The sequence below is a fragment of the Nannobrachium achirus genome (genome assembly GCF_963921795.1).
Source record: "Nannobrachium achirus genome assembly, chromosome: 18".
NCBI lineage: Eukaryota > Metazoa > Chordata > Actinopteri > Myctophiformes > Myctophidae > Nannobrachium > Nannobrachium achirus.
This window is the reverse complement of record NC_137825.1, coordinates 29,823,995-29,842,129: the sequence shown is the minus strand read 5'-3', so window position 1 is coordinate 29,842,129 and position 18,135 is coordinate 29,823,995. Positions and strand designations below refer to the sequence as shown.

Here is an 18,135-nt window from a genome sequence, read left to right as displayed (position 1 = left end):
ATTGCCAGGCCTGATGGTGAAAAATGAATGTCTAAATTGGCTCCATATTAATTTTGCAATCTCACAAGAAGAAAGATGATATCACAACATAAGCTCGGCTGCCCTGCTATATCGTCGTTGTTTTTAAGACATGGATGAGAGCTCTGCCTGAGTTCAGTGGGTTTAAAGGATCCTATGGCTGTGATTGGGTGGAGCGGCAGAAAAACAGCACCATGGACAGAGCACGGAGCGACGCCCAGTGGTGAAAAAATGAATCGCATTTTGTACTTAGGTAAAAGTATCAATACTGCAATTTAGAAATACTCCGTCAAGTAAAAGTCCGGAATTCAAAATGTAGCCTACTTGAGTAAAAGTATGAAAGTGTGGTCATCAAATACACTTAACAGTAGGCCTACAAAGTGTTTGAAAATAGCAGATCTACAAGCTCACAGTCACGATGCGTTGCATATATGCGACTCGTTGTGAGCCTGTAGGTCGTCTATTTTCAAATAGCCAAGGTATAAAATAGCATTATAGGGCTAAAGTGGTGTATGTATGTTTTATAATAATAAAATGTATATCTGAAAAGTAGACTAACTGTAACTAAAGCTTTCAAATAATTGTAGTGGAGTGGAGAAGTAAAATTATTGGAAATTGTAATTACTCTACAAATAACTCAAAATGGTACAGTAGGCTACTTAAGTAAATGTACTTAGTTACTTTACACCACTAGCGGCGCCCCACCACAGCCTTTGCGTCAAGTGTCCTCCTCTCCCAGTTCTACAGCATCTCCACCAACCAGTCTGTGTATAGGCTACCAAACACACCCGCATCCTCGGCTCAGCATCCATTCCACAGTTGCCTACCGTTGCCTGTGCACCCAGCACACCAGGCGTGCACATCTCAAGATATATCCGGCTTGATTTAAAACGCCCTTTCTTTCTATTGGATTGGATTGCTTTTTATTTTTTATTTTATTTTTTTAGTTTTACGGTCTGCATCCACATTTACCCGTGCAGGATGGTTTGAGGAGGCTTTCACCTTGATTTGCGCCTGATAAGGACATACAGGCTGGGATCCCAGACATATAGAGCATTGCTGCAGTGCAATTATTTTCTCATCGAGCGGAAGATAGACATCAGGTAAGCGTCCTTGTCTATCTTGATTCCCTTACCATTCCTCCTGAAATTGTACTGCTGCGTTGAAATGTGAGGCAAGCATGGAAGATTCGAAGCATAATTGGATGAAATGGCAATGTAGGCTTAAGATGTAGGCTATGTTGACTTGATTGTCTAAAGGCTATAAGCAAGCTATATTGTAAGAGAAAGAAAGAAAGAAAGAAAGAAAGAAAGAAAGAAAGAAAGAAAGAAAGAGCCTTAAGGATGTAGCCTAATATATATTTTTACAATTATGAGGCCACCGCCTATTATGGTCGGCACTCGGCAGCATCTTCACTGCGACGCAGAGACTCGCAGTTTCAGCACCACGGAGAGCGTAAGCTAGTCTAGTCCACACTGTTACCGCAGCACGCTGGCAAGGGATATTAGGCTACTGATACTATAATGAGCTCGTAAAAAATCGATAGCCTAGTATGTAGGCTATGTAAAGATACATTCCTATTACATTTGCCCAAGGTTTTTTTTTACTCGTTTGCGAAATCATTTATTAGGCTTAGTTATTTAGGGTGATGGCATGAAGGACCAAGCTCGGCTGGCTTACACAATCCTGCGCAAGTGCGCATATCCGTCATATATATGCATTGTTTTTCCTTTATCTGTCCATGAGTACAGCAATAAGGAAGACAATTTTCTAATAGTAGTTTGTATTAGATTAGAATTATATGATCGAGACTCATCATGGACTCATCATTTGCTGCCTGTACAGGCAGCAAAATGCGACCTTCACTTACTGTATGGTGTGTTTACATTTCAACTATAGGCTTCCATTTTATTCAAGAGGGGTGTGCTCCCCTATCTTTGACTCTGACAGTTGGAGGACATTGATCATAAAATCCATAGCTCTCAACATGTTAATGAATTTAATGTGTTGAATTAACAAGATTTGTAATCATATCAAGTTTTGTTGCCTAATAGGTTCATGTACAATCCTAAATCGTGTTTGTTTCTCAATCATATGTTTTTATTCTCTTTGTACATATAATACAGAGTCATTTACAGGAGAAACCCGCCCTGGTTGTAGATGTCTGAGAGTGACGACAGACTTTAGCGCGGGTCTCCCAGCTCCCAGAAGCCTTGAGGCATTGAGACCCTCAGGATCTCCCCTGCCAGACGCATTCCTGACCTTGCACGGATAAACCGCCTGGGCGCATCCAGTATTCACCATGGGAACCGTGCTGTCTTTGTCGCCTAGCTACCGGAAGGCGGCCCTCTTTGAGGATGGGCCGGCCACGGTGGGCCACTACACGGCCGTTCAGAACAGCAAGAATGCCAAAGACAAGAACCTGAAGCGCCACTCGCTCATCAATGTGCTGCCGTGGAAGCGCATCGTGGCCGTATCGGCCAAAAAGAAAGGTTCCAAGAAGGTGCAGCCCAATGGCAACTACCAGAACAACGTCACCCACCTCAATAATGAGAACCTGAAGAAGTCACAGTCCTGTGCCAACCTCTCCACTTTCACCCAGGACCAGAGCACCCCAGCACTCACCAAGAGTTCCAAAGACACTGTGTCGTCTGTCAAGAAGGTACCGTTGGCCAACTCCAATGTGACCCCTGGGACCCCCAAGAGGGTGATCGTCCAGGCTTCCACCAGCGAGCTGCTGCGCTGCCTCGGGGAGTTCCTGTGCCGCCGCTGCTACAGACTGAAGCATCTGTCACCTACCGACCCGGTGCTGTGGCTGCGCAGTGTGGACCGCTCCCTGCTGCTGCAGGGCTGGCAGGACCAGGGCTTCATCACGCCCGCCAACGTGGTCTTCGTCTACATGCTGTGCCGCGACGTGGTGTCGTCTGAGGTTGCCACCGAACATGAGCTGCAGGCCGTGCTGCTCACCTGCCTCTACCTGTCCTACTCCTACATGGGCAACGAGATCTCGTACCCACTAAAGCCCTTCCTGGTGGAAAGCTCCAAGGAGACCTTCTGGGACCGTTGCTTGTCCATCATCAACCTGATGAGCGCCAAGATGCTCCAGATCAACTCGGACCCACATTACTTCACCCAGGTGTTCGCAGACCTGAAGAACGAGAGCCAGAAAGAGGAGGAGAGGAGCCGCCTGCTCATTGGTCTGGACCGGTGAGGGGACACTGGGGGTGGGGGAGGTGAGGGACCACAGGGGAGGCGGGGAATACTCCAGTCTGGCATTTCAAAGGTTATTGGTAATTTCATCCATTTATTATTTATTGTTGTTATGAAGGCAGCAAAACCATTCTGAAGTATACTTGACATTTACAACAGCTACGCTTTGTATTAATAATAAGACTTGTAGGATCGTTCATCAATTAGTGGGAGGTCAGATTCATTCATTACAATGGTTTTATTAGGGTTCATTTGACTGTGGGTCCAAAATGTTCTCATTCTTTTGGAGGCGTAACAACTGAAAATCACACCAAAAAGGAGGACACAGGAACTCATACAGAACAGAGCAACAATCCTTTTTTTTATTATTATTTTGCTTCTGTGAGATATTTACAGTACTTAAAGACCAAATCTTATTTTTAAATGAGCAAACAATGGCTTTTCTCTGAACCTGGGAATGAAAACAAAAAATGCCAGACTCGGGTACATCCTTTGCTAACATTACAGATATATATCTATATAAAATACAGCAAAGTCTAAAAGAAAACGAAAAAATACCCCAAACAATTCCAAACAAAAAGACAAAGAAATTGTAGAAAAATTATCTACAGCAATGAATGTGAAGAACACTGAGGCTGCTGCAGCCTCCCAGTGACCTTCTGACTGACTGACGATGTGATGTGTGCACTGCCTACTGCAGGAGGGTGAGGGGCATTGCGTGATTGGCTTTCTTCATGCATCACGGATGAATAGCCATCCCCGGCTGCAAACCACTGGCTCTTTGGAATGCCAGCACCCTCCATTACAAGGACATGACCGGACAGGTCCACTGCAGAAATGCATATCTGGCCACCTGAGCAATGGGAAAGGTTCGGGTACTGATCTCTGGATTCATGCTGTTGAGGGTTTCCGTCTGTGAGAGTGGTGCAAAGAGACAGGGTGGGTGGGGGGGTGCCGGGATTTGGTTGGATGGACATAACAGCAAGCCACTATTGCATTGTGAGATTTCTGATCTAAAAGAAACAGGAAGAGGACATGTGGATGAACGATTTCTGGTCGTACTCTGTATGTGGACAAAGACCTTACCTTTATTTTCATCTGAGAGAAAAGCAAGTTCATGGATGTTTTACCCCCAACAGCTACGGAGGTTTATTTATTGAATTTCTTAAACAAGCTTTCTTTTTTTCTTTTTTTTACTTAGATACAGTATGTAACATAATGCACGTGTGCCATGCAATTTTACAGTTTTTGGCAGGCAGAAGAAGTCGTTATTCTTCTTTCTATATGATTTACAAAACCAACTGCATCTGCATTAGAGAATGCTGTGAACAAAGTGGAACTAGTTTATTTAGCTATGCTTGCTAAAATAGGATATTTGTTTATCAAGGGAATCTTTTTTTGTACTTTTGTCAAAAGGTTGTGTAGAAAACCACTTTGGGATGATGCTTCATTTTTTTGCTTACGGTAAAGCGTAGACATGATTAAAACAGTGCCATATCTTTGATGAAAATCCTGCAGGTTAGAGAACATTTCAAAGGATGGCCAGCGGCCAGCCGCCACATGTCTGGATGGATTTTCATCTACTAATGACTATTTATTGAAGCTTAATTTATTGCTAGTCATTTCTTCTCTTGGCACATGCATTGTACATGAAAGATCATGAGCGAGTGATAAAAGACTTTGTTCAGAAGGGACAGGATATGAGGATGGCTTTCGTTTCTGCGGTGTAGCTGGTGAGCTTGTCTTTGGTGGGAATGAAGATTGATTGTGGTTCATGCAAATGAATGTCGCAGGGATTTAAGTGCTAAACATACAACCCTTACATTATGACAAACCCTTGTTAATCTGACCATCACCAAAGTCACATCATCAGGAAGACCTTGACCGAAAACATCACTGACCCCTTGTTTAAGAACAGGCCCTGAAAAACACACACACACACACGCACGCACGCACGCACGCACACACACACACACACACACACACACACACACACACACACACACACACACACACACACACACACACACACACACACACACACACACTGACCTGCAAAAACAGCTAAGCTGACCTTCTGTTCCACATATCAGCAAGAGAACACAAACATTTCCTGATGGAATACGGTCATTTCATTTGTGCTCGCTCAGCGTCGTGGAAAACGACAGCTTACCTTGAGGATAATCTAATGCCATTTCTGTGTAAATCAATTCAGAGGCATGCATGCCCCATATTCATCTGGGGGTCTGGAGGAGATAAGGCGAGGTTATGTGATAGATTCCCTATCGACCTCTGTGGAGATAATCAAGTTTTCCATCAGTCAAGCCAGTAGACTCAGTGATATATTGCAGAGGGCACTGGGAACACCCTGACAACATGGATGAAGAGCGTCCAGAAGAGTCGAAAATCATGGCTTTTCATTTGCATACGAGAGTGTTTGAGGCTACTCTCTGCTGCAGCTCTTTGCAATCTCCATTATGGTTCCAATCACAGGAGAAGCTTTTTTTCTCTCTCTCTTTTCTTTTCCCAACAATTCTGTAAGTCACAAGTGGCAAAAACACTTTGTTGCCACACATACACATATAAATGGACCATTAAAGTAACATGGTACGACAAAACAAAAAAGTATTTACCCATTCATGCATTTCATCACAATAAGGACAATTGTGCATGCTTAATCTCAGTAGCTGTATTTCTCAAAATGCTCTGTTTTAGAAATGCCACATCTCGGCCATCGTACGCAGCCAGGAGTTAATTCGCCATTTCTGATTGCCAAGACTAAGCTTCTATCATGTTTAATGCCTCCATCGTACGATGGTGTTGCTCACCAAAAATCTGCAAGCTCATAGCGAGCGAGTCGCGGATGTTTGTTCTACTTTCGGCAACCACACCGTCATACGACAAACTATAAATCAGGCTTAAGAAAATTGTACTTGGAGAATGTCTGGCAGGCAATACCTGCATCTCCTTTGCTGTATTAGTGCAAGTCAGAGAAAATGAGCAGTTGAACGATTTTGAAGTGTGTGGCTTTTTATCTGTGGCGTTATGCCATGCCATATGGTTATGGGAGTGCAGTTATGCCTTGCAGTATGTGTATGGGAGTGCAGCTACGCCTTGCCGTATGTGTATGGGAATGCAGAATGCCTTGCCGTATGTGTATGGGAATGCAGAATGCCTTGCCGTATATGTATGGGAATGCAGAATGCCTTGCCGTATGTGTATGGGAATGCAGAATGCCTTGCCGTATTTGTACGAGAGTGCAGTGACCGAGAAATCAGGTGGGAGTGTTGTTGTGTTCGAGCACGATACTGTAGGAGGGACAAGCACTTTGGACAGGCTTCAGCAGGATTTACACTTCATTGTATGGTGGTGTCGCCCACTGAAAATAGTCGATGGACGAGCTGTACATGACCTGTTCTTAGAGGTCTTGTTTTGGGGCTACGGTACCGTGTTTTCAGTGAGCGACACTGTCTTACGATAGAGAAGAAAATCAAGCATTACTGCTCTGGCAGAAATAAAAGCAGGGCATTGGGGTGAAAGGTCAGAACTGAAGCAGAGAGAATCTTGATCTTATCTCTGTCCGCCTTCCCCAAATTCACTGAAATGTGCCATTTTTTTTTTCACTTGCATCACCAAGTAGTTGTTTGAGAGAAAAAAAAACTAAAAAAAAAAATGAAACTTTTTTTGAAAAGCCTACAGAATTATATAAAAAAACGACTTAAGTGATAGTTTAACATTTCTGTCAACTTCTTTTCTGTATCTTGTTGCGTACTTTGTAGAACAAAAGAAAATTGACGAAACAGTGGTTAAGAAGTTCAAAAACAGAGGCATTCTGTGTGTGTGTGTGTGTGTGTGTGTGTGTGTGTGTGTGTGTGTGTGTGTGTGTGTGTGTGTGTGTGTGTGTGTGTGTGTGTGTGTGTGTGTGACCGGGAGAGTTTTATTTGTACAGATGAATGTGTGAACCTTTGTTTTCTTATTGGAGAAAAAGGAATATGCGCTACACTGGTACTAGGCGTGATTTTCTGTTGCTATGGGAGGGATGGGGTGTTAATGCTGTTAAATACAAAACGTCTTTTTGGAGAAAAAAAAGAAAAAAATATTACTGTACTTTTGACTTTTTCTTTTTTTTTCAGTTGGTTTCTGCTTTTTTCTGCTTTAATTTATTTTTGTACTGTGATGGAAATAAAATGCACTGATCGTTCAAGATGCCCGCTTGTCTTGCCTCTGTTTGTGTGCATGTTACAAGGGTATCTGTTACACACTAAGCTGTTGCATACACACATTTAAAATGGAAATGTAAGCCAGGGTCTTACAGTAATAGATGTCCTGCCTTCCTCTAGACCTTCTCAGCCTTGACACGACAGACAGACATACAGATATCTCCATGTAGGTAGGCATTGGTTTAATATCCTTGCCTATATGTCATTGTCAACGATAAAAAAAAATGCAGAGCATGCATTTGATGGTATGAATCAGCTTGGGATCAGAGAACGCATGATATTTTAGGGAACTTAGTACATCAGTGCTTCTCAACGCGTGGTCCTGGGACCCCCAGGGGTCTTTGGGGGGCTTCCAGGGAAGAGGCATAGGAGAGCATAGGAACCAAATGGGACCCTTATGGGTCTGTAACTCAGACTCAGAGAGTCTACCAGGGGGTCAGTTGTCCGGATTTAAAATGAAGCAAACACGGAACTAAAGTTCCTATGATTGGCCGCTAGTTTCACTGTTCTTGTACCAGAAGCAACATGTTCTCCATAGGATTCCTTTAATTTCCCAGAACTTTTACATTTGATTTTCTTACCTTAATAAACATTGTCATAAATACTGTATGGTTCCTGTCGCTAGCCTCGTTTCAATCACCATGATATGCGTTTTGTGAAAATATGGTCCAATTTATGTTATATTTGATGTTAAAGCAGGGTATGCTGTAGGAGGGGCTTGTGATCATAGGCTTGTGATGATTCTTCTTTGTGTGCTTTATTTTCGGCAAGCTCAACACCACATTCTCCCAAGTATCCCTGCGGTTGCACGTGACCGTTGGCAGCCGATAGCATTCGAGATGGTATTTCTACCAATGAATGTTGATTTCTACAATGATGGTGGCACCTGTACAAGGGCCAAAAAGCTTCATTTTCGCAACATAGAAACCAATGGCTTCTTCTCACCGTCCATATTTTTTACAGTCTATGGAGTCTACAAATGGAAGCAAATGGATGGATGCATGTGTACACTATCAGAGTTAAATTAACACTGATTCTAAAAGGAGTTCCATTGCCTAATTCATATCAAACTGGCGGTCCTTGAAATGAAAACGGTTCAGACTCACTTCTGACTTCCATCACCCACTTCTCCATCCACCTCCTGGCGGGCCATCTTAGTCACTGTCCTCCATCAGTGCATGGTGGTGGGGATTAGGAGGACACAGCGTCATGCAGACTGTGGAGGCTGTGGTCGTCTCCGCATCACCCAGGGAAACAGCTGCTGGTGGGTGGATTAGCGCTCCGTGCAACCCAGTTGTTATGACATCAAATGTATAAGTCAACAGCTGGCCTCGGAAAACATTAGTCAACATGCCAGTGCACCTCACACACACACACACCAGCCTGACTATGGATTTTATCTTGAGAAGAACGGATTTAATGAGAAGTCTGTGCCCATACGTAACACCTCCCCCCCCCCCCCACACACACACACAGACACAAAGACAGTAAGTACAGTAAACAACATGTCATCGTATGACCGTGTCACTCTCATAAAATAATAGATTTTCAACTGAAACACTTGATGTGAGTTGAAAATCACACCTGATGTGAAGTGAGTGGTACTATTCGTTCTGTCCGTGACATCAGCTGTGCTGATGTCGGTCTCTGCATACTTTCTATGACGTTAGTCTCGTGTGACCGCAGCTGTAGGTACTGCATACATAGAGACATAGGGACATACACACAAAGCCAGATGTAGGAGTGGTTAGCACTGGTCAAAAACAAATATTTCCGTAGAGTGACGTGAGCTTACCACAAGTAAAGTATTAATTAGCTTTAAGCCCGATTCATATTTCATTGTACGCTGTGTCGTGGGACTCGTGGACCAAATAAAGGAGATCTATACATTCCCAAAATCTTTTCAAAAAGCAGGAAACAAAACCTGAGTAATATGTAATATGAACCTCTTTTTTTACAGAGCAATATGGTATAATATTACTTTTTTGGCAGAGTAATGAGTTACACTACTTTTTAGTGGGTAAAGTACATTACAGTAATATATTACTAAGTAATAACTTACTGCCCAACACTGGTTGTGAGCTTATAGATCTGCTGTTCTCAGCCCGTGATGCCGTCGTACAACGGAGTCATTAAATTATATAAGCACACAAGACAAGGAGCCATCGGAACAAATACATTTATTAATGAAAATATGAATGAAATAGCTTTCATTGTGGAATGGGATGCAAGTATGCATCTTGCTGTCCATACAGTACATACATTATAACAGTGAACCTCTCTTTCTATTTGGTCTGGACACTTTCTCTTATTAATGGTCAACATTGATATATTACATAAATATGCAAAATATATAAAAAATTAGGCACTTTGGATCAAGAAATGTGTGGTGTATAAATGGAGATTTCGGCATATTTTATGTAAAGCCAGCGAGTAATGATTTTATAACCCTGAAGGTTATCTGCTAACAAATAGTGCTAATACTGTATGTAAAAAAAATCATAACATTCATAATTATTTAGTATTTCTGTCTTTTCAGTAAAGGTATAAGCAAATTAAACTGCTTATATAATAAATTGTACGACGAGGGGAAAAGTGACCCAAATGGTTCAATTACAGTAACGTCATTGTAAATGTCAATAAGGCACTTAATAAGAGAGAAGCGGGGGGGAACAACAACATAGTAAAGCATAAAATGTTATGGATATGCTTAGGAAAAACTAAAAGTGGAGCGGTGAATTTGAGCAGTTTGAGCAATTTGTGTGTGTGAAATTTGGGTTTGCAAGAAAAGCTAAGCAATTGCGCACATCCTGCACATTCGGGACTCTCTGGACTCTATCTCTGTGTTTGATGTGTTCAATACCACCAGACACAGCGAGGATCTAGGAGAAGACCCTCACTAGTAGCCTGCAGGTTTGTACAATACGATCCACCCACCTGGGCAGAGAGCCAAGAAATCTGACAGAGAGGAGAGGAAATGGGAAAGCAAGGTGAGGGAAGGAGGGGGGAGGGAGAAGGAGATGAGGCAGAGGGGAGGCTTTGTGTGTCTGACAATTAGTATGGCTTTTCCTCACTCCTAGCAAGGGATAGGGGAGGGGAGAAGAGAGTATATGGGTCCTTCCTCCCTCCTTACAGCCAGGCATAGGGAGGGGGAGAGGAGAGTAGGAGCTGCTGGAGTGACAGTGGGTCCATCCTAATGATGAGTGGAGGATAGTAGAGCGGAACATAGAGGAGGAGCCTTGTGGGACCTCTCATGCTGGAGGTTATGGAGAGCTACGCTGTCAAACCCTCAGTGTTCATTTAACTCTGAGAGCGACCCTACGAGGTGCATTTTATACCATACTCTAATTACCCACGTTCAAACAGTGTTCCCGATTTAGGGTATGACATTACAGATTAAAATGTTGATAAATGTTGTAAAGCAAAATAACAGATACGAGCTTTTCGCAATCGGCTGTTCTCGCCACATGACACCATCGTACAACTAAGTCTAAAATAGGGATTTAAGTGGTTTACTCTCCGAACACTCTGATCACACATGCACTCACAGACGGCCACGCTAAACTGGGTTCCATCCCCTTCATTAGCCCCTCACTTAGCCATGTCACTCTGTTATAATCCACACTGTAAATACATAATTTTCTCCAAACAGTCAGATCAAGGCTTTAAAAGCTCTTATCAACCAACAGGGTGTGGGGGAAAGGTCATTTGTTACCAAAATGGAGATCGTCTTCTTCAAAGGAGCTGTGTGGTGGGTGGTGGGGGTATGGGTCTACAAACTAATTAAGATAACCGATTCATCTTTTTTTTTTTTACGTTTTAGGGTTCCTCTGAACACGACTAGTAAGTAACAAGTTGTCCTTTTCCCTACTGGTTTAAGTCAACGCCAGTCGATAACAATCGAACTAGGCCATGCAGCCAGGGAGCTTGTGTGGCTTTACCTTAGGCTGTCATTTTACAAGAGCCCAGTTGATTGCCTTCCGCTCACATGAACACCATGTTCAAATCCGTTACGGCATGACAGTGTACTAGATTTCACATGGGTTAAAGTACTGTATATGAATAACTCTTGTCAGATGATTAACAACTGAGCTCTTAAGCCTTTTTATGGACAACAAGCAAACTTGCTTCGTTCCCACCCCAGAAATGCATAGAGAAGGAAATAGTACAAACTTGGCTGATGAACAACATTTGACTAAAAAAGAATAAACAGATTTATGGCTTATATACGGTAGGATTATAATCCTCGATACATTGTAGGCTATTACACATATTGTACGCCAACCAGGTCTCGCAAGCATACGGGCATCCCACTGGGAAACCGTCTGTCTGTAGATATATAAACATATATCACAGCTTGTGAGCACGTACCGTACTGTTCCAAACACTTGTTTGGAACGTGTTCCTGTAGTGCGTGTTCCTATAGTGCGTGTGACATTTTTGATCAGATTTTCTGATGAAAATGTGTGCAAGTCTTTGAATCATTTCAAACCCTTCTAAGGTTTTTTTTTAAAACCTATGTTTCTATGTCAGTGGTGCTCAAAATGTTTCTTGTGAAGGACCCCCAAAATCATATGTATTTGGCCACGGACCCCCATCTCAAAATATTTCGTTCCAGGGACCCCCCCAGAAGCAAAATTTGAGTTACAAATGTTCGCTTAAAAAATACATACTGAATATTCAAAGATTTACACACATTTTTTCATGACTTTTCAAAAGGCTTGTAGATCTGCTATTTTTCAATAGCTAAAGTATAAAATAATGAAGGCCCCTCCACCTTGGGCCCTAGTAACTCAGTCCCACTTCCCCACCCCCCTTGTGACGCCCCTGGTCGGCTCACTGTGGCATCTTGGCCAGCCTCTCTGGCACACAGCCCAGGAGAGGAGAGGGCAATGTGGCACAGACCTAAGCAACACACATATATAGGGACACATCTCTCTCACTCTCACTTTCTCAGCTTCTCCCTTTGGTCTCTTTGATGAAGAGGGATATTTTGCTGAGAACCGGCCCATTCAAGAGTGGTGAGGAGCCACTACAAGTCATTAGGCCATTGACTCAACACAACGACAAACAAATTACACACTACTTCCAGGGACTGGTGGGTTCACATGGGGCTTGCTAAGTACTGCGCTGTGATACTCTTGTACTCATTTGTTGATACAGTACATTGGCAGCTTTCTACAAGATTTGGACACTTTTGACACCTACCATTACAAATGAACTAAGACAAATGCTTAATTAACTTAATTTTTTGCTGGTACATGATTATGGTGATCTGTTGTACATGAATGTATCTGCACAATCTTTGGTCCTAATAACTAATTGGTCTCTGTGCCTGATTTTAAAGCTCTTATACTGTAAGTACAATTTTAACTGTAAGTGCAATGGAAATTGCTGCCATCTATAGGAAGTTTAATTATTACATTTTAATGTAAATCATCTTTTATTCCTTGTTGTTTATTGTATTCGTCCTTTCATTTGGCTGTTAGAAAGCTAACATCCCTTTGTGCATCCATAAGTGCTGTGCCGAATCCCGCCTACCATGATTTTATTCTGTCATATATTCTGCATAATTAACACTTGCAGAGAGAGTACTATCAATGCAAAGACAGTGTAGCAGAAAGTATTAGACACAGAAGTTAAATTATGAGAGATTTTAGCACTTCCCTCGGAGCAGGCAAAGGCAATTTGAGATGTGCTCAACACATCTCCATGACGTGACTAATAAACTAACAGTGAATTCCATTCTCCCCGTGAGAAACCATGGAAAACACATGTATTCTACCGGCCGTCTTTTGCTGCCCACAGGGGAGTTAAACCATAACTACAGAATTATGTTCAATTAACTTACCATCTAGGTAGGTTCTCAAAAGACCATCATTACAGATTCATTATAATATTATGTCCTTAAAAAAGAAGTAAATACTGTCTTGTGACTGTAAGCAAGCAATTAAAGCTGGCGTCTTGTAAAGCTCTGAGTCATGCTCTTTATCGTATTGCTGTGGAAAATGATATCACTATTGGCTTTTGATTTGGTTTGTTTTTTTACTCCTTTGATTTGGAGTTATTTTGGACTGTTCAGAGCACGCATACCTCACAATCTCCTCTCACCTTGACTACCTTGGTGCTAATAGTCCTCTCACACCAAGCCAATAACACATTGAACAATGCAAAGCATTTGATATGTTGTGAGAAAAGAAAAACATCACCTTTTTCGGTGGATTATGTCGTATAGTGAATATATTAAACACGCGTTTAGCAAAAGCTTGGATTCAGGATACATTTCCTAATTGAAATGTTGCATAGAAAAGCTACGGGACAAGGTCAACTTTTCTTTTGGCATGGGAGAAGTGAATCAGGCATGAAACATCATCTTGGCCTGCTTTGGGAAACCTGTTCATCCCCTGTCTGTGTGTTAGTTTCCGGGCACGGCCAGTATGTAACCCGACCGGCTCTTGGTGAAGTCTGGCTGTGATTGGTTGATCTTGGGCTCCACGATGACGGTGCACTTCCTGCCATTCATGCTGCACTGGATGGGACTGGTTATGTTCACCTGGAGCTTCCTCCTTTCACTGGAGACAGAGAGAGAGAGAGAGAGAGAGAGAGAGAGAGAGAGAGAGAGAGAGAGAGAGGACGGGTGGTTATAAGAGCCGATCAATACTAGGAAATCAGACATGTGGTGAAGTAGATACGTCGAGGAAGTGAGGGATGCTGCCTCTAAGGTTTTGCTCATAGAGCAATTCGCATCGATTGACTGTCAAGTGTTGCCATTATTCAGCAGCAGAACCCAATCTGAGATCACTGAAATGCATCACAAAAGGACAACAGTCCTTATTGCAGTGTTACAATACTGCAGCGCTAAGCTGGATTGAGGCCTTGTTGCATGGCGGTGCCGAAAACAGTCGACCCACAAGCACAAGCTTGTTGTAGCAGTTGTAGCTGTTTACGGCATGCGGCAACGTGGTAGGACGGAGCATTAATTAGGCATTACCAGACTGCAGTGTTACCATACCGGCCCCTCTCCTCTGTGATGATGTGTGCCCTGCATTCACTCATAGAGTAGCTAGGATGTGTTTGTGTGTGTTCAAATGTCCAAGGTGATTCATTGTCACAAGCACAACATCTATCTCTGTTTAACCACATGAACCCTAGCGTCCCATTTCTGGGCAAACGTTTAACGAAAATAGCATTATCTACAACCTGAGCTTTTAGATTGACTATTTTCAGTGGCGATATTTGGTATAGCGGTGGAAAAAGAGGGTCCAATTATAGACCCCTGGGGGACCATGTTCAACAAAGTACACTGGTTTAAGTGGTCATGTGTATGTTTAAAGTACTATCTAAGCATGTGTGTATCTGTGTCAAAGCGTACGTATCTCTGTGTGCACGTGCATGCCTACAATAATCTACATTATGTGTACTGTATATCTGCATGTCTATGAATATCTAAGCCTTACTGTATGTGCATGCCTCTCTCTCTCTCTGTGTGTGTGTGTGTGTGTGTGTGTGTGTGTGTGTGTGTGTGTGTGTGTGTGTGTGTGTGTGTGTGTGTGTGTGTGTGTGTGTGTGTGTGTGTGTTTCCATAGGAAGGCCATACGTTGAGGCCATTAGGCCAGATAGCGGCTGCTGACGGAGGAATGATCCATATGGCCGTGCTGGGGTTATAGAAAGGCAGCCGCCGCCTTTTAGCGCCTGTCACATCTAGTTAGTCGCGCACTGGGTGAACGAGCGCTTTGCCTCGTTTGCTCTTAAACAGGATCGATGAGGGGGAGCAAAGAGTGAAAAGGGACGAAAAAGCACAAATTGTGTGGCTGAGAGAGAGAGAGAGAGAGAGAGGATGAGGACATTAGAATGTACTGTATTTAAAGTGACGATTCTCTTCTGTGAATGGCTGAACGGAGTGCAAAAACAAACACAAGCGGGGGCTTGTAAATCTGCGATTTCTGGTGCTCGACACACTGGCATCCAACTAAATATAAATGACCGTTTATCTCATATCATTGCTTGACAGTTCTCCTGTTTTAAACCCACCATCAACCCCCGCTCATTGTGACTCAGTCCCAAGCCTACCAAGGAGCCTGTCTGTGCTGTCTGTAAACAAGTACATCAAAATGTTAATTAGACCGTGTGCCGGTTTCGTCATTGACGGCGCATGTTCTTATCACTCGGTCAAAAAAATGGGATAATGAGTCAGCTCTCAACGTTCTCATCCCGTGATTACGTGATCTCGCAAACAACAACAATCACGACAACAACCCCCACTGCCCACGCCACACTCCTCTACGGAGCATGTTTACCCATCCATCCATCCCTCCCTCCACCCATCCCTCCATCCTGTTGGCCTTGTGCAGTATGGAGCAGTGCATGGTAACACTGCCTCTGGTTTCCATGGAAACCCCCCTGAACTGAACTCCTCCATCTGTCATGGCCGCCACTGCCAGGCAACGGGACTGTGTGCGATTGTGTCTGCTGTTGAGTCTGGAGTGTGTGTGCGTGTGTGCGTGTGTGTGTGCGCGTGTGTGTGTGTGTGTGTGTGTGTGTGTGTGTGTGTGTGTGTGTGTGTGTGTGTGTGTGTGTGTGTTCTGGTAAATGAGTGCCTTTTCTCGTGTCCATCTTTCATGACATTCCCTGTCAGTGGGGGGTATGCTATGATCTCCTTGAAGGGCATGCAGGGGTTAGGCGTACAGGTACACGCACACGCGCGAAAGCAAGCAAGCAAGCAAGCAAGCAAACACACACACACACACACACACACACACACACACACACACACACACACACACACACACACACACACACACACACACACACACACACACACACACACACACACACACACAGAGAGAGATTACAGTAAATAGCCACGAGGCATCCACTGGACACACCAACAGCCAATTCGGCACCTTTATTATGATGTGTCAGCAGTGAGGCCTGCTTGGTGAAGATACAAATAACACTTTTGACATCCCAATAAAACCTAACAGGGCATTATATCCCCTCCACAGAAATAAAACACACGGTCAACTGAATTTTAAGGTCAGTGGCTGGCCGGCCCTTTCCCATCATGGGTGGGTCTGAGGCTGAGCCAGAGACAGCCCCGAGGGCAGACCTGGCCTCCTCGCTTATACTGGCAAATCAATTTGATACTTCTCCCCATACCCCTCCCCCTCCTCCTCCTCCTCCTCCTCCTCCTCCTCCTCTCCGTGGTGTCTGCCTCTGTCCTTCATGCCATACGAGTAAAGGCTCACATCTGACCCAAAGTCCCTGCACAAGGGGGTTGGAGGAGGAGCGAGAAAGAGGGGGCAGGTAGATGGAAGGCTTGCGAGGTTTGCTGGTAGATTGAAAGGTAGGGGACTGGTGGATAGAAAGGTAAATGGGGGACCACTTAGAAAGCCAAGCCTTGACAACCTTGCAGGCTTATGTAAAGGCTAAAATGTAATGTCATTCATTTCATCATAGTTTCAACATGCAGACAATTGATTTTCTGAAATTATACTGTTTAGAATGATGGGTAACACTTTATATTAATATCACACAAACACCAAATTAAATCAGGGGCTGGGGAAGACCCTCTAGTTGCTTATCCAAAAACAACATAAAAAAGACGTAAAGTGCGTTTATGGCAACGAGGTCCAAAGACGTAAAGTACGTTTATGGCGTTCAGTGAGTTAAGGTCGCCTTTATAATGCATTATAAGCTCATTTATAAGGCATTATAACACTTGTTATAAATGTTTATAACATTGCATTATAAAGGCGACCTTAATATAAAGTGTTACCGACTGATGATAGGTTCTTGTTTTACCTATGATCCTAGATTACTATTTATATGCATGATTACCTCATGTTGTCCTTGCTACCGTAAATCACTCTGGGTTAAGAGCATCTGCTAAATGCCAAAATGGTAAATTGTAAATAGAAAGGCAGAACAGAGACAGTAGAGGAGAAACACCAGGGGAATGAGGAGTGCAATGAGGAAGAGGACACACAAGCAGGAGGCTGCCTCATACATACAAAAAATCCAAGCGTTCGTTTAACTCTTGACAGTGTACAAATGTTGGTTGCATTTGTAAACGCTCCAGACTTTCTTTATTTTATTTTATTCCACACTGGATTCCAGACTGAATTCTTGAGTCTCTACCGGTTCCCAACCAGGATGTGTAGTATTTTTGTTCTTGTTCTTTTTAGACGGTAGAAGGTAAATGTGAGCCAAAATCCCAAGTGTTAATTTAACGTGTGTTTAGGCTATGAATAATATAAAATGAAAAGGGGGAAGAAAACTGGGGGAAGGTATAGAGTGCTTGACATTTTCTATTTTCAGGTCCAACACTCACGGATGCCTTTGGGTGCTGCAAGGCTGCAAGGTCCCAGCTGTGACTGCACCTCACAGAGGAAGCTGGCTCTGCACCAAGCCTTCCTGTCCGATGAAATATTTATGTCTGCTGCAGGTGAAGCAGGGGAGAGAGGGCTGGGGTTGGGGGGGGAAGGCAAGTTGAGACTTGCTAAATGCACAGGCCTTTGGGGAGGTTGGATCTATAGGTTAAAAAGCCCCCCTAGCGAAGATGATAACAGTGCTGCTTTACAGGTGAGTGAAAAGGGAGTTTGGTACCAAAATGATGTAATTGAATGAAATGTTCAACACCTGTTTCCTAGAAAACAACTGCTACAGGATGAAAGTAAAATGTATC

The 18,135-nt window shown here is 43.3% G+C and overlaps 2 protein-coding genes across 2 annotated transcripts in view; one reads left to right on the top strand and one right to left on the bottom strand.

Moving 5' to 3' along the window:
- Positions 1-2,311: 2,311 nt before the first annotated feature.
- On the top strand, positions 2,312-3,229 carry cdk5r1b (cyclin dependent kinase 5, regulatory subunit 1b (p35); the record flags this gene model as incomplete). Its single annotated transcript, XM_080747836.1, has 1 exon — positions 2,312-3,229. Exon 1 carries the CDS (start codon positions 2,321-2,323, stop codon positions 3,227-3,229), a length of 909 nt encoding a protein of 302 aa, XP_080603962.1. The 5' UTR covers positions 2,312-2,320.
- A 6,382-nt stretch (positions 3,230-9,611) lies between these two features.
- The window catches only part of myo1d (myosin 1D), a 155,232-nt gene continuing 146,708 nt past the window's right edge, over positions 9,612-18,135 (bottom strand). The window contains exon 22 of the mRNA XM_080748114.1: positions 9,612-14,020. Within this exon, the coding sequence (XP_080604240.1) occupies positions 13,864-14,020 (157 nt within the window). The 3' untranslated portion in view covers positions 9,612-13,863. The remainder of the gene's footprint in view (positions 14,021-18,135) is intronic.